The following is a 19,854-nucleotide window of genomic DNA, read 5'->3' on the forward strand; positions in this document are numbered from 1 at the left end:
CGGACTAGTTGACTTTGATGTCATTCGAGAGGTTTACGAATTAGATCATGGATCAGTAACGAGAATGACTAAATTAACAAGGAGTCACGTTAATCCAACCAGATTTGATCTAATGCGCGTATGTTTGGCAACTCAAACACTTAGCCACACTGTTGCAGCGGCAATTAAGACTTGTAACCAAAACAAGCAATTACATCGAAATAGTTCCGAAGTTGCAGCTTCTACGGCTGCATTTGTCCAAAAAGTTAATGATTACTTTGATTGCCTGAATAGCAGAGTATTAACTGACAAAAACCCCATGAAATTCGCGCTCCAAGTTAACAATGGAGTTTGGAACAAACTAAAGGAAATGCAGGAATACCTAAAGAGCGTTAAATATCACGGGAATAAAATATATTGTGTTGATGGCTTGATCCAAACTACTGAAGCTATATTTGGACTCCTCGAAGATCTCTTTAAGGATCACACAGACCACTTTTTCTTTTTAACTAGTAGATTAAACCAGGATGCCCTTGAAAATATATTTGCGTGCGTTCGAGCAAAAGGTGGTAACTGCAGAAATCCTTCAGTTAACGAATTTAATATAATAATTGCCAAGCTCATATCTCTACACATTTTTAAATTTTCACAAAAGTCGAATTGCGAATCAGATGATGTTATGTTGCCAATAGAGTTCGATTCGATAATATATCAGCCTTTCGTTGAAAAAAAGAAATACAGCAACAAGAATACTCTGTATCATTTTCCAAAATCGTGCAAGACAATGAGAGGTACTTTGACCAAAATATAGATAACTTTGTGCAATGATGTACCCATTGAATTAACTTCCAGTAGATATTTTGTTGGATATATTGCTAAGGGATCCAGTTGCGATAAATGCAGATCGGTAATTTTAAAAGAAACCGAGCATTTAACAGCTCCATCAGAGCTTTTTATACATGAGAAAAACTACTCAATAGAATCGGACTTCGGGAAATTAAAGGCACCATCTGATTTATTTTTTAATGTTTGCAAAATACACATTAAAGCTTTCGAAAATATTTTTAAAAATAATAAAAAACAAATGTGTATAAAAAAATGTATTATTGAGCAATGCATTAAGTGCACAAATGAAAGTAGTGCCTTCTCATTATGGTTTTATGAAAATAATGAATGTTATGCACATAGAACAGATCTTTTAAACAAACTTATAAAAGTTTTGCTTTTTAAGCATTGTAAGTGGACTGTGATAGCTGATAGACAAAAAAAGCAAGCTAAGCTCAGCATTCTATCTCATAAATAAATATTATTTTATTTAAATATTAATATTTAAATAACTGACGACTGAAAAATCGAGCAATATATAATAAAAAACAATAGTTAGAAAAATAACTTAATTGGGGAATATGGAAATGTTAATGTTAAACATTAAAATATTTCAAGTCGACTTGAAGGTCATATACGTAAATATAAGACCCCATTACAATTGTAATGGCCTCCCCGTGGTGTTCCCCGGGTACCGATTATTACACATATTACACATAAATAATTATGAACATAAATATAAATATGTAAACGGTAGCTAATTCGAGCGGCGATTTTAACAAACGAATTTAAAAAGCTTTAAAATTAAAAAATTTTAAAATTTAAATTAAAATTTTAAAATTATAATAACAAGGGCGCGAATTTTTTATAATTATTTTATTTTATCATATTGCTACGAAATTGGCAAAAAAACTACCCTAATATGTACAATGTAAATTCATTTCTTAGATCAGAATTGATTTCGGCCCGAAAATCGTCTTCTAGCACAACACGCACACATATACGCGTTCTCGTCTCTTGTTTTTACTCACACAAGCAAGCAAATTCTATTTTTAGATTTCTTACGTTCTCAGCGCGAGCGAGCGGAAAGAGAGCAATTTTGGCCGTCACCAAAAAAGTGGCTGCATAGTGCCAAACCAATGTATGGCCGTTACGCATCTTGTTATTCTAGTGTCTTTGTTTTTACCCTGGAGCCTACAAAGCAATCCTCATCAAAGTGGAGGCTGCAGATGCGAAAGCTGCGCCAGTCTTATCTGGCCATTTTTACTTTTGTGTTGTGTAGCCACATCTTGGTGTAATCTTCATCTTCGAGAAGTTTGTGTAGACGAAAAGCTCTGATTACGTCCTCGAAGGTGGTCTTGCACCCTCGAACGGCGCAGCGATATGTACAGTACCTCTTCTGCTCTGACGGCACGACTTGTTCAGGGTGCAGTTCTAAAACTTCCAAGGACTGATCTTCTCCTTCCGGCTCCTCTTCAGACTCCTCGTCACTTGAATCGGAATCCGAAAGATCAAACTCACTTCTTTTTAGGCCAAAGACTCAGCATCGTGTGGCTCAGCCAGGTTTTGCGTAGATTATCCACACATAGTACGTAACAAGTTCTATACATCTTTAAACAGTTTAGAAAACACCATTCAAGAATGAAGTTATTAATGCTAATCCTGTAATAATTTTTTTTGTGGTAATTGAAGTTGGACAAGTGAAGGTCGCGATCGAGGTGGCCAAGTTTCAGGGTTGGCATGCAACTCGGCTCCACTCGTTTTACTGCACGGCACATCCTAAAACATTGTTCCTCGAAGTGGTCATGGCAAATCGTACTTGTCTGCACTTTGCTGTAGGTGGCCTCTAATCCAATGTTGTGTATCCATTTTCTGGTCAGTTGCTGGGACTTTGGGAAGGAGGAAAACGAATTGTCACCAGCTTGCCGAATGCGCCCACAGCCGGGAACAATACATGCAAACTTCAGACTATCCGATCGAATAATACTCGGTGGATTAGACTGGACTTTTTGGCCGTGGCCCAGGAGTAATGTGGGCAGCGATCCAGGTTGGAGTCTCAGGTCCTTCGTAAATCAGTAGATCTCGAAGTTTCGATGGCAAACGCGAATATCGTCTCGCAGGAGATCAGAATAGGGAATTAATACGTTTTTGGCCCACGGATCTAGCTCCACTGGGACCTTTGAAAGTTTATGAAAGCCGAAAGGAGCATCCGTATCCTTCACACATCCTGTCACCAGGCAATGGAATAACATTTTAGTTGGCATTGATTTCACAAACAAGCGGAAGCAGTCAATAGAAAAATGGGGCTGGCACAACCGGAATCTTTGGCTTTCGATTGGCTTTAGGTTATGACTGCACCGGTGTACCCATTTTCCGCGCATTTCCTAATCGTCCGGGTATTCAAATAGAAGGACACCTTCATCCTTGCTCCGAAAGCAACTTAGTACAGAGCAGTAGTGTTCCCAAATGTATTTCAATGTATTTCGGAATCAAATACTCCTCCTCAATGTATTTCGGAATCAAATACTCCTCGTTGCCGAGGAACAATGTTGGCACCGCCGACCTCAGAAGCTGAGTTTCTTGTACAGCTTTGGGTTCAAAGTAAAACTGGAATAAGGCAAAGCTCGTGCTAACCAGACTTGGCTTCATCTGGGTATTTACTAACCACTGGATTAGAGTATTCTCATAGCTCAGAAAACGGAAGAACCGGAACTGACTATTCTCCTGGTGCACACAAGTGGGTATACAACAGGTCGGTGTTGTATTGAGTTGTTGAGAGAGTTCCAAATGTTACCTTCTTGTTTTGTTTTCGCTTTGAGGATGCTTAATATAATTGCGATAAGATTAAAAGCAGCTGGCTGCCCGGCCAGATCAGATCCTGTTTATTTGATCGTTTTCCGATTGGTTTCTTTTATCGATGACATGCCCGCCAATTTCGAATAGGCACTCTTTGATACACTTAACTTGTAGAGTGCATTCGTTGAAGAGTATTTTACAAGTAAAATTCATCGTTTTCGACCCTATAAGATATTCTTAATCAGGATCGTTAACAAACAATAGAAAGTTCAGAATAAGCATTCCTATTCCAGTGAGTCGGATGTAGTGCTAGATAGTGCTTAGGTTTATATAGGAAAGACGACCTCCGTTTGGATCTCCCAGAAGAAGTAAGCTAGTTTCAGTTTCATTATGATGTATATTTAGAAAACCTCCAACTAATATTGGGCCATCTACAAGTCTACATACACATATACGCTCAAGGATATTACAGGATATTATAGATATATTATCTATAGTTCATATATGACAGTATTACGGAAACTAAAACACATTTATCTCACAGTTAAAGTACGTATGTATAATAAGTAAAAACAAAAACTTAAGGAACATTTTGTGTTTGTTTCTTTGTATGGCATATCTTTTCTTCACAAGCCACTTATGAATTAATAACGCATTAAAATCACCGGTAGAGACTACGTGGTAAAACTAGAAGACGTGATGTGGCATTGTACAATGGTTGTACAAAAAGGTCTATAAAATGGTACAGCTAAAACTAGACTAAAATGATTTCATGTAGGTAGACTAAACCAGCAGCATGTCGTCGTTGTCCAGCGGCTCGTCCTTGATCCGATTGCCGGTCGGACTAGTGGCGAAGTCGCTGAGGAATATATTCGTGTCGTCGTGGTTCAGCTGCAGTGTGGGTATTGCACCTGGACGCAGTTCACCCGGCTGGAGGAAGCAATGCGACTCAAAGTGACGACAGCAGATGTGCTTGGAGTGGTCCCACTTGGGTATGGCCTCGATCTTGAGATTGTAGCACCACTTGGCTCGCTGATTGCGCTGCTCTGGAAAGTCCAGCATCGGCAACTGGGCGTTTTCCACTCCGCAGATGACGCAGCTGACCGTCCTGTCGGTGGGCAAGTGGACCGAGCAGATATGTTTGCCCCGGTACCTCTGGGTATCCGTGAGCCTGAGTGCCTGGCACCACTGCCTAAGTAGCGCTGGGTCTTTAATAAAAGAAATAATAAAAGTTACATGGGTCTTATATTGGGTTTCTTTACTTACCACTAGGAAACTTGTGCAGCTTAACATTTCCATTATGATGACAGTCAGCCATGCAACAGGTTGCGATTGGGAGTGGAGGATCCGGCTTTCTCTTCACTTCATCGGATGGTGCCTGGGGACTTAAGTGCCTCGTGGGAATGGCGTTTCGCATGAGACGTCTTACGCCAATCAACTCGGGTTCAAAGTGTCGGCTGCAAATCAGGCGAGTGTTTCGTTGCGACTCCTTGAACACCATGCCCGTCGCCAGCTCCCAGTTGCGTATGGAGGTTCGGTTGTTGGGCAGCCGAAACAGTTTGATGCCATCGCCACGGAAGGCTCGGCAGTAAGGAAGACAACACTGCTTAACTTTCCACGGCGGAACCTGCCCGGGTGGCCAAGGATCCAGCTTGGAACGCCGCTCCCGCTTGATGCGCACCTCCGGGCCGATTTCCTCTTCGTAGTCATCCTCCTCCTCCTCGTCCTCCTGCAGCCCGTCCTCCTCATCGGCATCGCTCTCCGCCTCGCTGCGATCGGTGGAGAGTTCATGGCACTGTTCGTTCGTAAAGATCTTCTCCGGCACATTATCGCCTAGCTCCAGGGTGGGAACTGCCCAGGCGCGCAGCTTCCGCAGGCTGATGCAGTGAGGCTCGAAATGCACGCTGCAGATCATAAACTTCCATGGCCTTCGCTCATCGTAGCGGATGCGGAGGTTGTGCATCCAACGCTCCTGTTGGAGCTTCGACTTGGGAAACTTGTAGATGTGGACGCCATGCTTAGATCTCTGCCGCTGGCAATGACTTAAGGAGCACTTATCGTATCCTGACTTCACCTGGTTGTAGGTCACCTTTTCCTGCTTCACAAGCAAACGCAGTTGGCCCTTCCAATTTGTCTGGTTTAAGGGTATTTGCATAGCTTCTGAGTCCTCCACCTCTTGGTCTTCGTGAAGCTGCGGTTCTGGTTCCAGGGACGGCATTGAATCTTCATCCTCCTCCTTTATCTGCACGGTACTGTGGTCAGTCCCCAACTTCTTGTCCAGCCTGAGGTTAATGGCTTCGAAGTCGTTGTCGAACAGTTCGGTGGGAGACTTGCTACCTAGTTTTAATGTGGGCACACTGCCATGGACTAGTCTCATGTTAAGCAAGCACACCGGATGAAAATGGACACTACATATCCGGTATCGCCACCGGTGGAAAGGATCGAAAGGCACCTGCGTGTTGTGCTGCCACTTGAGGCACATGTCCTCCGAATGGGGAAATTTGTGCAACGTTATGTTTTCAGTGGTCAGGTGATTCATACATCCCTCGATCTGACAAAACTTACTGGACTTTCGTGGCGGAGCCGGAGTTGGCAGACACAGTTTTATTACCTCCCTTTTCGGCTTTTTTGTATCCTCAAACTCAAGGTCTTCAGGCAAAATGAGCTCCTCAGTCTCCTGCAATGCGAATTCATTGTCGTACACCTTATCCGGTCTCTTAGGTCCCAGGAGAAGAGTGGGCATCGCTCCCTTCTTTATCCTGGCGCTCTGAAAGCACTCCTGCTCGAAATGGTAACTGCAAATTCTATACCGCCACCAGAACTTCTCATCCATATCGACTTGGGTGTTGTGCATCCACTTCCTAGCGGCCTCCGAAGATGCGGGGAACTTGTGCAGCTTGATGGTCCCGCCCACGTCCTCAACGGTCACTTCGCATCCTTCAACGGCGCAGTGGTTGGCATTGTACTGGTTTCGAACGCCATTAGATTGGTAGACGGCTTGTTCGGTATATGACTCGTCCACTCTTTCGTAGCTGTCCATCCGCTCAACGTGACCAACCTCCAGAAGGACCTCCAGAGCCTGCATCTCAGAGTCTTCTTCATCGGACTCGATGTGTTCCATTCTTACAATAGGCTCTAGAAGAGAACAGTCACCCGCTTCCTCCTCGAGCGGCTCTTGCTCCTCCAGTTCCTCCTCTCTCTCCAATTTAATTGTATCGGCTTCCTGGGTCAATTTTATCGTCATTTCCTGCCACTCCTCCTTAGTGGGAATTTGATGCACCGGATTTCCAGGTAAGTTCAGAGTTGGAACGCTCCACGGATGCAGCCGCCTGTCGTCAAACGAACATCGGGACTCAAAGTGATTGCGGCATACCCTAAGCATATATTGCTGCTGCGGCTCCGTAATCTCCAGTTGGCCATTCTCAACCCACATTCTCAGTATGTCCTTCCTTTGCGGCAACCCGTGCAGGAGCACCTTATCCCGCGGCCTGATCATTTCACAACCTTTAACCGCGCAACTAACGATTTTGACGCGCCTGTTGTTTCGAGCAGAATAGTAGTTTTCTTCAAGAAATCGGTTTGAAACGTGCTCCGGAAAACTTTTGATACTTAGCTCGTAAAGAATAACGTAGTGTAGTGGGCATAGCTGACCGACACCACTCGACGGCTCTTTGATCTTCAAATGACGGAGCCACGCTGTCCGTAGGTCTTCTTCTTGGGGCAGATTGAATGACACGGTTTTGCACAGTTCCTTGCACTCAGGATAAATGCAATCAAGATCCGATACTATGGCTCTCCTTTCAAACTTTAAACTTTTACCCATGTTTTGGATGTCCGACTGAAATATATCCTGAGAGGAATGGCCCAGCTCCAGTGTGGGTATGGAACCCGATATTAAGCCACTTTTATTGAAAAGAGAGGCTTCGAAATGCACACTGCAGACTTTCAGACTACCCAGTTGGTCATTTTCTACGCTCAGTTGAAGATTATGAATCCATTTCTTAGCCAACGCCAATGTTTTTGGAAATCCACTAAACTTAGGGTCTCCAGGCTGCCATATTCGACCACATGCAGTGGCACAGCAAACCTCGGCTTTTTTCTGCCAGAGAATTTCTGGGTTCGGTAACATCTCCACCTCTTCGTCGTGGCCTAGCATGAGAGTCGGCAGTGCGCCAGGGCGTAATCCTTTGTGGGCACCGAAGCAAAAGGGCTCAAAGTGACGCTCACAGATGAGCTGCTCCCCCAATCCGAGGTCCTGGCAACTGATCTTCAGGTTGTTGCTCCAAGCATTCAGTTGAGCAGTGGTTTTTGGCACCTTGTAATAGCGCAGACGTCCTTCAGATGCATCCTTTTCACATCCAGACACTAGGCAGTGTCTTTCGATGTCGCCTCTACTTAACTCCAGAGTGGGAACGGATCCCTCAATCAAATTTAATGTGTCCGGCTCGAAGCATTCCGGTGCGAAGTGAGACTGGCATACCTTGAATCCATGGCTGCTGGCCTGCATGGAGCGATGTCTACACGCGGCTGCCCACTTTCGTATAGTTGGCATATCCTTGGGATACTCATAAAGTCTTACACCGCTAGCTTCAGCCTGGAAACAAGTCAGTACGGAGCAATAGCGCTCCCGGATAAGCCTCATCGCCTCCTCAGTATCCTGGCCCCCAGCAATGTTTCCATTGTGCTTGGCATTGGGGATAACAAACCCGTCGTGGCCCAGGTTTAAGGTGGGTTCTGCCCAGCAACGAAGTTGTTTTTTGCAAATGGCGTCTGGTTCAAAGTGAGATTGGCACACATATAGCTCTGCAGGGTCCACAATGCGAGGTTGCTGCTGCGTGTTCACCAGCCACCGGAGTAGGGCCTGCTCTTCGGTGGGAAAGCGGTAGAGTCGAACTTGACTACTTCCAATCTGTCCACATGTGGAAATACAACATATTCTGATCCTGCCTCGAGGACTAGGACTTGCACTCGAGCATGGACTTCCCAAGGAGGTCAGATCTGTTTTAATTCTCAATGGAGTTAGTCTAGAGTTGCTGTTTGGTGTACCACTGCGAGATTCAGGCCTGAGATTCAAATGAAGCTCGTCATCGTGGTTTAAATGCAAGGTGGGTATAGCCCAAGCTTTCGGAAAATTCGCCTCTAGGCAAGTCGGCTCGAAATGAAGAACACATATGCGATAGCTTTTGTGCTTTAAATGATCGTAAGATATCTTTGTGTTTTGCAGCCACTTCAAAAGGGTAGCATCCTTTTTCGGAAAAGGGATAAGCTGAAGATCCCCATCAGATTTGGATGAACAACTGGGAACAGCGCATCTAAGTTCGTCAACAATCCACTGCAAGTCTTCCAAATCTTGTGCGGCCAATACCTTGGGGTACTCCACCTGTTCAAAGAGTTGCATAAAGTGCTCACTACAAAGAAGACCCTCACTGCTGGGTGGCAAATTGAGGTGACTCATCCAGGCATCTCTTATGACCGCATTTCCAGGTAAATCAACAAAGCTTAACTGGTCCGATGAAGAATTACTGCACTCTGGAAACAGGCAATTCCCGCTGTTTCTGTAGATGTTCCAACTGTTTTGATCTAGCTGTAAGGTGGGTACAGCCTGCTCCAAGGGCTTTCCGTTTTGCACCACTTGCTCCTCAAAGTGCTTTAGACACACTTGGATTTCCTTGAAGTCCGTGTCCACGGATAACTTTAGGTTATGCTGCCACTTTCTTAAGAGATTTTGATCCTCAGGCAGCTGAAGTAGTTGGTTAACGTCGTCATTCGCACAGGAGTTGATGCAACATATTTCCAACTTAATCTTTCCGAGACTCGTCGTTGGAGTCTTTTCCTTGGACTTCATTTCCCTCTCCGTCTGCACCTCCAGCTTGATCTCCCTCCCTATCTTCATCTTCATTTCCATCCTCAATCTCTGCATCTTCCGCACTTCCGCACTCCACTTGTTTTGGCGGATGTCCGGCGGCTCCGTCAGTTTCCTTTTGCGGCAGTGTTTTAGGCTCCAAAGCCGAAAAACCGAGTGCTGTGGCTGCAATTGCTCCTGGTCAAGATCCATTCCATTACAAGAGTATCTAAGTGGCTCATCGTGGCCCACATTGAGAGTGGGTACCGCATTTTGCTTCAGCTTTCGGGTTCCCAATACCTCCGGCTGAAAGTGCTCTATGCAAACGCGGCCGATGCAGTCATCCGGATTCAGGTGTAGATTGGCGCACCACTTGAGCAGCAGTTGGCGATCCTTGGGAAAGCCAAAGGTGCTAAGTAGATGAAAAGCAGTACGTTCCTTTCTGCAGTGCCTTAGACAGCAAATGGGCGTCACATTATTCGCGGGCTTTTCGCGACGCAGAGGGATGGTTGGGGGAGTGGGTGGGTTGTCCGGATGAAAGTGCTCCGCCTCGTCCAAGTCCTCATCTTCGTCGCGCTCATCCTCCTCATCTCCACGATACTCGGCTTCATCGTCACTTGGATGTTCGGCAAAGGTCTCGACCAGTTCGAGAGGATCGAAATAGTGGCCGTCCTTCTCGTCTTCATCGTACATATCGTGCTCATGGGGCTCCTCCTCAGCCTCTAGTTCTTCTTCCTCTTCATCAATCAGCTCTCTTTTGGGTTTCAGTCGTGTCATCTCCGAGCTGCCTTCCTCTTCTTCGGTCATGCCCACCTTTATAGCCTCATTGTCGTATATTAAGCCCTCATCATGGCCCAGATTTAGAGTAGGCACCGCTCCCGTTTTCAGCTTCAACTTTCCACGCACCTGTGACTCAAAATGGTCAGCACATATCCTGCCGCGACACTGATCCGGCGCCAGACGCAGATTCGCCCGCCATTTCTCCAGAAGATCCTCACTCCTCGGATATCGATAGGTGCGGAGATCGTTGTCAATGCTCCTACGCTTGCGGCAATGACTCAGAGCACAGGTGGGCGTAAAGAATCCTGGTATGTTTTTCGGATTCTCGTAGATCGGCTGCTCCTGGTGGCCCAGTTGTTGCGTGGGCATTGCCCAGCTTCTCAGCTGCTTGCCATCAATGCAGCGCCGATTGAAGTGCGCACTGCAAATCCGTGTCGATCGGTCCACCTCGTCGGGTTCCAGGCGCAGGTTATGGCGCCACTTCAGGTGCTGCTGCTTGCCGGTGGGAAATGGAAAGAGGCGCGCTCCGTGCTCCAGTCGACTGCGCCCACAACTGCGCACACAACACTTCAGATCGGACATAGTCTTTCTGAGCTTAACCTTAAAGAAAATACGAATTAAACTGGCTAATTATTGCTCCTCTAAGAATAGAAAACTTACCTGTCTCGTATTGAAATCTTTGGCATCAGACACGTCCGTTTTGACGTCCTCCGACTCGGAAAACTCCTGCTTGATGATTATACCGCCCGACTCGTCGTGTACTCGCCGCTGTCGTCCGAAAAGGTTGCTCTGCAGCTCCGCCGGATTTACCTGGAACAGATCGTCTGTCTCGTCGTGACCCAATTCTAGAGTCGGAATCGAACCTATGTTAAGCCGCGTCTTCCCAATACATATATCCTCAAAGTGAGAGTTGCATATCTTGTACCGATCGCGTTCGTGGAAGCTGAGGTGTTCCAACCGCAAGTTGTGTTTCCATCGCTCGAAGAGATTCGCGTCCTTGGGAAAACTGTTCATCTGGACTTCGTCGAAGCGACGCGTCTTTCCGCAGGTCGGTACGATGCACTTGAACACAGGATCCACATACCTGTCCTCCGGCTTGGGATTTAGCACTAGCTCGATGTCGGCGTCGTCGTGACCCAGTTCCTCGGTGGGAATAGCCCACTTGTATAAGTGCTTGGGCCCGATGCAATCTGCCTCGAAGTGTTTATTGCATATGCGTACGCCGGTGCAATCCACCGGGTTCATTTTGAGATTGTTGCACCACTTCCATAGCATATCGTCATCCTCTGTGGGAAAGCGGAAGAGTCGCACGTCAGGCTGTTCCTTGGATGCCTCGCAGCCCTCCACCACGCAGTGCTCGTCCGCAAAGGCCTGCGCTTCGTTGGGATAGATGTCCTCGTCGTCATGACCCAGTTCCAGGGTGGGAATGGCGCCAGCGCTCAGTCTCCGGCCATTGAAAGAGTGTGTCTCAAAGTGGCGGGAACACACACGGTATTGGGCCCTCATCGCCGCTCTGGGACGCGTTTTGATGTTGTGCATCCACTTGCGCAGCTGCGTTGGACTATGTGGCAGTCGGAAGAGCTGGACGCCCTGCGCCCGCGTCTTGCGACAACTCTCGACAATGCACACGCGCTGCAGACACAGCTTGCTAGCCTTGAGCTTGGCTGGATTCTGGTAAATCTTCAAGCCGGGCGGCGCATTCAAGTCCAATGTGGGCACCGCCAGCGGCACCGGGCACTTCTTGCTCAGCACGTGCGGCTCGAAATGAGCCGAGCATAGACGGCGCTGGGCACTGCCAACCATAGGAACCTGCAGATTGTGCGCCCACTTAGCCAGAGTGGAGCGATTGAGCTTGGGGAAGCGATAAAGCTGAACGTTGTGGAGAGCCCGAACTTTGCGGCAATGCGGAAGACAGCACCTGGGCACCCAAGTGGGCTTCACGGAAGCCGATTGCTTGGCTTTCATGTGAGTCCGCCGCTTGTACAGCATCGAATGCTCCGGATTCTCGTAGAGATTCTCTATTGTGCCTGCCAGATTCAGTGTTGGAATAGCCCAAGGTCTCATCCGCTTGCCGATGCAGTGTGCCTCAAAGTGAAGATTACAGATCCTCATGCTTGTCAGTTGACTGCTCTCCGTCTGCAGGTTGTGCGCCCATTTGGCCAACACGGAAGCTTCCTCCGGCGGCCGATAAAGCTTGATGTCGTCCACACTTGGATTTCTCTTGCACGTCTCCACACAGCACTCTCCCTGTTCCTCGCCATTATTGGGCGCAGTGGGTCGAGAGTAAAACTCCGTAACCTGTTCCGGCGTTGGCAGCGGGTATGGGATGTTTTCGTGGCCTAACGATAGTGTCGGCACTGCCCACTTCTCTAGTCTTTTGTTGCGCAGACATCGTTCCTCAAAGTGCACTTCACAAATGGCGTCGTTGAAAAGTTTACTTCCATCCGGAACAGGACGCTGCAGATTGCCACACCACTTGGTCAATAAGGACACATTGCTTGGGAAACGGTGCAGATTCGCGTGGTCCCTGTCTCGATTTCGTTTGCACACGGCGACGCAGCACGTTTCCCGGATGTTTAACTTCTTGATCACATCCGGATTTCTATGAATATCGTCGTCATCGTGACCCAAGTTAAGCGTAGGCACCGCAAATGGACGCATGCAACCGCCGATGCAATAGGGCTCGAAGTGCAGGCTGCAGATCCTCATACCCTTGTGCATCTTTTCTTCGGGTATTTTCAGATTATGGCACCACTTGCGCATCTGCTCCGGTCGACGTGGTATGGTGTGGAATGTAATGTTCTCATTATTGTGCCTCTTGCTCTCACAACTGGGCACACAACATACGTCCATGCTGTCGCTGGCATTCATTGCAGAAGATCCACTGGCACCTAAGCCCAGGTAAGAGGCGCTTAGATCAGGATCCACGTAGTGAGAGTTTGCCGAACTGGCGGAGGAGGACGTGGAGGCCGCCGATTGCCGGTGGTACGATTTGCTATGCAATTGCTGCTGCAGTGAGTGTTGCGAGGAATGTTGTTGCGTCTGGTGCTGGAGGCCACTGCTGTGACTGTTGGGTGCCGTTGGCGGTGGCCACAATTCGTTCTCGTAGATGTTGAAGGTATCAGTGTGACCCAGATGAAGCGTCGGAACGGCCCCTACATTAAGAAATCATTTAAATATTCTTTACAAACGCAGCAATTCCGTTCAAACTTACCTGGTGATAGTTTGCGCAGACCCAACGCCTCTTTGATAAAGTGGGCGCTGCATATTTTGTGATTTTTCCCACGATACACTCCGGGATCCAAGCGGAGATTGTAGCACCAGCGTCGCAGGAGAACTTCATCTCTGGGAAATCGATATAGCGACATATTGAAGTCAGAGGATCGGCTACGGCGGCAGAAGTTGAGGCAGCAGCGTTTTTCTTCAACGTACAAATTCTTTGGGTTATCGTGGATCTTGCCATATTGGGCACCTAGGTGTAAAGTAGGCACCGCCCACGGCTTCAGACGGAACTTGCCAATACAGCGCTCCTCGAAGTGGCGACTGCAAAAATGACGCGGCTCCTTCGCCTGAACGGGAAGTCGTGCATTCTGGCACCACTTGATCAAGCTTTTGATGTCCTTGGGAAAGTTGTAGAACTTCAAGTTGCTCTCACCCCGCTGACTTGTACAGTGAGGCATGCTGCAGCGCGCTACCTCGCCGGTGGTGAAGGTGTTAGTGAGTTCCCTGTTTTGGTATAAATTGGCCACGTCGTCATGGCCCAGGTTGAACGTGGGAACGGCCCAGTAGCACAGAGAGTAGCGGTTAATGCAGCGCTTCGGAAAATGCATGCTACAGATGCGGAAATTTGCGTAGCTGGCGGCGGGTATGTGAAACATCTTGAGGTTGTGCAGCCACTGATTGAGGTACTTCTCGTCCTTGGGGAACGTGAAAAACTGAAGCGTGGGGCTCGTGCTCTTGCGCACGCCACACAGAGGAACGCAGCACAGGGCGTCCTCGGAGTCGTCCAGCGTTGAGGAGTGCGCCTGGGGCCCGGCGATCGCTCCTGCGTGCATTGAGCTGTCGCTTCCATACGCATTATTGTAGCCACTGTCCTGAACGCTGTAGGATGACTCGCTGGTAGAGTTGCTGTAGCTCCGCTCCATCTTAACATTCACTTCGTTCTTCATTGCGGATGCTGCGAACATGGCAGCTCCGTCGGCATTTGCCTGACGCTGCTGCAGTAGAGAATTCAGTGCAGCCGTCGCTGGCAAAGACGAGCCGGATGGAGTGGTTTTGTGGTGCGGGGTTGTGGGCACTAAAACACAGAGAAAAAGCACGTTAGAAATGGTGTTTTTTTTTTTTTTGTTTACTTATGTTTCCTAACTTACTCTCCATGGTTGCCATATGACAGTCCTGCAGCTTGTAGTTGGTCTGGTGCTGCTGCGCCTGCGACTGGGACGCAGAAGATGACTGTCCGCCCGTGTAGTACTTGCCGCAGAAATATGGAGCAGCCAGACGATGTTCGTGAAGCTCTAGAGCCGTCTGATACCATAGGCGGCAGATGGGACAGTCGAAGCGCTGCTGGAACTTGTGCTGCGGCAGGTGGGCGTACAGTTGTTCCCGCGTAGCGAAGGTGCCGGAGCACATCTGCAAATGGACGATCAATGATATAGTGTTCCAAGACGCCAATGATATGTGCTTCTTACGTTGCAGACAAAGCTATCGTATTCGTGCTGCATGTACTCGTGCGCCTCGCACTCAGCGATCGTGTCGAAGTGCTTGCCGCAGTATTTGTGGCAGAAAAACCTGTCGGCCCGGTGGTGAAGCTTGTGCCGCTGCAGCTCCTCGGTGGTCATGAAGGACATGGGACATGTGCTGCACTTGAAGTCGTACTCCTGGATGCCGCAGTTGCTCTCGGCCACATGGCGGAGATAGACCTGCTTCTTAAAGAAGACCTCCTTGCAGCGCTGGCAGATGGGCAGACTTTCATTGCCCCGATCCGATTGTTGTTTGCGACGCAGGAAACTGCTAGTGGTCTAGAGAATAGAAATTATGACTACGGTGAGTTTCGGCAAGGAACCATTATAAACTCACCCTTCCGTAGGACTCATCCTTTACGGTCAGCTCCACTTTCGGACTTAGCATGTCCTCGCTGAATTCGCTGAATTTGCTGAAGTCAGCAAATGGCGTATTGTCGTCTATATAGTTGGACTTGTAGGAATGCTCGTCAATGGGTTCCGCTGTTCAAGAAATATTTGATTACTATTTTTTTTACTTTTAAAACCAAAGTAATGTACATATAATACTTGGTTCAAAGGAATAATAAATATGTCTATAATCTAACTTATTAATGCTGGCGATTAATTCAAAGATTTATATAACCGCGAAATGCTAAAACTATGCGCAGATGAAAATTCTGTATCCACTGTTTGCTGTTTCTATGGTTCCGAATTGTATTTTGTACTCTCCATTGGTTGGTGATAAGAATTAACTGCCCCTACATAAAATTGATAGATAACCGAGTGCTCTGCAGACAAGCAGAAATTTCTTCTATTTACATTATTTATGGTACCAACTAGGCTGTTCGCATTTGAACTATATTAAAATCATTCTTGAAGTAATAGCTATTGGACTCATTGATTGGTCAATTAAAAGTAAAAAGCACCAATATTCATTCGTATGTCCGACTTAGTGTTTATATTTATTAGCAACTTTGCCTTCTGCATCCGGATACTTATGTTGATATCCGGATTACGCGAACATGTTGGAGAGACTGAGAATCATTACCTATGGTATCAATGTTTTGGGCGTCGTACCCAATAATATTTGTCTTTGTCTCTCTGCATTCAGCCCCGCCCACACGCCCATCGAAATGGCACCGGGAGTGCGGGGCGGGACCAATAATTTGTAGGTTAGTCTACGGGAGCAAGTTACATAAGAAGCGACTTGAAAGACAGTGGCCCACCACAACCCGTTCCAAAAAATGTGAGGAGGGAGATGATATGCACACTCACTGGACATACGAGTGCATGCATGCACATGTGTGCGTACGAATCGAACTGAATAGGTTACGCCGGTAGTATAAAGCATCTATCCGAGTACACATTTGCCAAATGGATACATACTGACAACCGTATACCATCTCGCACATACCGAGAGTCGCGCAAACAGAACCAAATTGTACGCCACGGTACGGAACCGAACAGAGCAAGATACAGATACAGAGCCGTAGGTTGACGAGCGGTGGAACCGAATCAGAATCCGAATTCGAATCCGAAAACCATCCGAACGAAATAAGCGCCAAACCTCAGCGAAACTCAACAAACGTTTTATTGATTCGACGCCAAAATGGAGCTGAAACTACGCTACTTATAAGAAAATGGCCCCAAGTTAGTTTGATATATAATGCGTGTATTCTGTATCTGTTTCTATGGCAAAGGCGGATTTTGCGTTTAGGTTTTTCGGACTTTCTTCGGCGTAAAGGGATTTTAGATTTGAATATTTTTACTTCCCCATTCAAGGGGCTTAATAAATCAACATATTTGGTCTTTAATCTGAATCGGCAGCTATGCAAAATTTAGTGTTTCAGTTGCCATAAATTTACATTATTTCGCGCTTGTGTGCTTTAATTTGCATAGTAATTAAAAGAATTACTCTCATTTTTATAATAGCTACTTTCGTCTCCTGGTTCTCTGGGAATCTCTTTAAGTATACACAAAAACCCAACCCACTGTAAAACCGCTTCAAGGAAGTATACCCGGTAGTAAACTTTAAATATGATTACTAACTAATATTAATCGTACTAGATACTCATTTTCGGGAACTTACATTTTATTAATACTTCTGGTGCCGGGGGCGGAGCCATGGGATTCGGGGGCTGCTGGTAGGCCTCCATGGGTTCGCTTTTGATATAGGGATAGCTGCCGGTCATGATATTGTGGCCCATATAGGGTCTTTGTTGGCTTATGTGCTGTGGAAGATGCTGGTGCTGGTGCTGTTGTTGCTGCTGCTGCTGTTGTTGTTGCTGCTGTTGTTGTTGTTGTTGATACTGCAGCAGTTGGTTGTGGGCATATGCCACTGTGTTGGCCCCAAGGCCGTAGTTCGGCCCACCACCACCCACCACCGCCCCACTGACATTGAGGCCACCGCCAGCGGCGCCATAATAGCCCTGCGCGCCACCACCTCCTGGCCCGTATCCCCCGCCGCCCATGATGTTGTTGTTGTTGTTGCCGCTGCCACTGTTGTTGGCGGCCTTGCAAGAGGGGGCGGGGGCGGGGCCGAAGGCCGAGTGTGGTGTGGGGTAGGAAGCAACATGTGAGTACCAATTGGCGTGCTGCTGCTGCTGCTGCTGAGGCGACAGCTGCGCCTGCTGATGCTGCTGCTGCTGCTGTTGCTGCTGCAGGGACATGGGCGTCACGGGGGGCGGGTAGTGGTGGGCGTAGTGGTGGGGGTGGGCGTGATGGGGGTGTTGTTGTGACATCACGGACGCGGTGCTGCCTGTGTTTATGCTGCCCACTGGTAAGTGTCGCCTGCTTTCGGTTCGCCTTGTGGTATGTTATCCTGCGGCCAAGTTAGGGGCGCGTTAGCTCTCTTTTTCGCAAGCTTTTGGCGTCTTTTATATACCAGTTTTTCATCGGCCCCCGTCTGTGTGTATGTATCGAACTGGCATTGTTGCTATTGTCCTTTAGATTTCGCATTTTCCAACTGCCGCGGCAACTCACACATGGCACTCTGCAACAGCTCGGCAATTGCACTTAATATTGGCTCGAAGCGGGCGAAGGGTTTTGACCATTTTACGCTTTATTTCGCTCCCGAACGCGCGACGAACGAAACGTCCAGCGAGACACAACAACAAACTGTTTGTGGAGCGCACTTAGCGGTGGGGCCACAGTGACCAGCTATCGATAGCAGTTCTATCGGTGTGGGAGCTTTTCCATCGCATGGAAAGCTTTCGAAATCGAATTCAATTCAAAGGATTCTACCCAAGGACTTACACTTTGTTCTATCGAATCTTACTCACTTACTGCAGTAACAAAGTTAGAAACAATTTTTAATTTCAGTTCTTGGTAAAGTTTTCAAATTGATTTCCGACAAAGAATTAAACACACAGGATGCTTTATAAGAAGTATTCTTCTTGTCTTACTGCCTTTCGTATTTTGTAGAAAAACTAATTTAAGAATAAGAAGTCAGTTTGCAGTACATTTCCGCTGCTACAAATTTAATTTAATTTCTTAAGCCGCTCACAAAACTATTTGCAATAACAACTAGGTAATTTTTGGACCCACCACCCCAACGCGCTGTCTTAGCTTCTCCTTGACCTGATCCTCGTCCGCCAGGAACTGCTTCTCAGCCAGCCGCACCAGGGTCCTCCTTAGCTGGGATTTCACTTGCGTGATCTTCGACGAGTTCATGGCCGATATGGGGACAATGCTGTCGAAATTGAGCACCTGTTTCGGACGCAGTTCCTCGGGGCACTGTTCAAGTCCGCTGGCCAAATCGCTGACGAGCGGCTTAACTTTGGTAAAGATCTCGTGGGCACCCTCCTTGTCCATTTTGTTCAGCAGCAGGACACTGGGCTTCTCCAGCAGCGATGGATCGTAGAGCTCCAACTCTTTGTTGAGCGCATACACATTGGCCAAGCAGTCGCGATGCGGATGTTTGGGACTCAGCTGGAAGCCGAATATATCCACCATGAAGACCAGCAGGCGGGTGCGTTCGATGTGCTTCAGGAACTTGTGACCCATGCCGAAGTTCGCGTGGGCGCCCTCGATCAGACCGGGAAGATCGGCAACTGTGATGGAGCGCAGGTCCCTGTACTCGATGGTTCCAATCTGGGGTCGGATGGTGGTAACTGAGGTAGGAGTTGTTAGTTAATGATTAAATACCAACTTGATCTAGCAATAACTCACAGGGATAAGCTGCAATTTTTGGTTTGGCATTGGACACGGCCTTAAGAAGGGTGCTTTTGCCAGCGTTGGGGAATCCCACGAGACCCACATCTGCTATTAGCTTTAGGTCCAGATTTACAGTGCGATTCTCCCCGGGACGTCCCAGAAAATTTGTGGCCGTGCATCCGCCAGTACCTCCGCCCGCCACAATGCATGTCGCCTCGTGCTCGTCGAGGTCGGCGATGAGTTTTTGTTGGTCGTCATATACCTGGACGCCCACAGGCACCTCGATCCTCTGGTCAGCTCCACGGCGTCCAAAGATGCTGGCTTTGCTACTGTCCTCGCCACTGGATGCTGCCACTCGCTTATCCTTCAATCCCTGGACGACCTTGCGAAGGGTGAGTCCTTCCTTTGCCACCAAGTAGACGCAACCGCCTTGGCCACCAACTCCTCCGTATTTGGGCAGTCCATTTCCACCATGTCCTCCACGAACCGCTAGGCGCAGTGTGTCCAGAAAAGTGGGCCGGAAGTGGGCACGACCGGTCTGGGCATTAAAACCTTTTGATATTACTTTTGATTTAGGTATAATAGTAATGTTCTCACAGATTTGCTGGATTTTAACAGGAATTTAAAGATTTGCACCATCGCGCAGGCGGCATTATACAATAGCGATGAGCAGACCTGCAAAAAGTGACTGATTCACTGTGACCACGGAGGGAAATAAATCGGTGTCATCTAATTTAGCTCGGGCAAAAACTTCTA

At 47.6% G+C, this 19,854-nt stretch overlaps 2 protein-coding genes and 1 pseudogene across 2 annotated transcripts, besides 1 other annotated feature; all 3 read right to left on the bottom strand.

Annotated features, from left to right (window-relative positions):
• Positions 1 to 1,983: part of a mobile genetic element that runs on past the window's edge.
• Positions 1,984 to 2,002: 19 nt separating this feature from the next.
• Positions 2,003 to 3,670, bottom strand: CR44906 (annotated as a pseudogene).
• Positions 3,671 to 3,980: 310 nt separating this feature from the next.
• On the bottom strand, positions 3,981 to 18,068 carry CG10631 (uncharacterized protein). Its single transcript, NM_136154.2, has 8 exons — positions 17,033 to 18,068; positions 15,299 to 15,444; positions 14,911 to 15,240; positions 14,593 to 14,851; positions 13,437 to 14,519; positions 10,883 to 13,377; positions 4,867 to 10,822; positions 3,981 to 4,808 (listed from the first exon to the last, which is right to left on the bottom strand). Exons 1-8 carry the CDS (start codon positions 17,682 to 17,684, stop codon positions 4,384 to 4,386), a joined length of 11,346 nt encoding a protein of 3,781 aa, NP_609998.1. The 5' UTR covers positions 17,685 to 18,068; the 3' UTR covers positions 3,981 to 4,383.
• Positions 18,069 to 18,408: 340 nt separating this feature from the next.
• CG10628 (uncharacterized protein) lies at positions 18,409 to 19,779 on the bottom strand. Its single transcript, NM_136155.3, has 3 exons — positions 19,696 to 19,779; positions 19,114 to 19,636; positions 18,409 to 19,055 (listed from the first exon to the last, which is right to left on the bottom strand). The coding sequence occupies exons 1-3, from the start codon at positions 19,735 to 19,737 to the stop codon at positions 18,469 to 18,471; spliced, it is 1,152 nt and encodes a 383-aa protein (NP_609999.2). The 5' UTR covers positions 19,738 to 19,779; the 3' UTR covers positions 18,409 to 18,468.
• Between the last annotated feature and the right edge of the window lie 75 nt (positions 19,780 to 19,854).

The sequence above is a fragment of the Drosophila melanogaster genome, chromosome 2L (assembly GCF_000001215.4).
Source record: "Drosophila melanogaster chromosome 2L".
Taxonomy (NCBI): Eukaryota; Metazoa; Arthropoda; class Insecta; order Diptera; family Drosophilidae; genus Drosophila; species Drosophila melanogaster.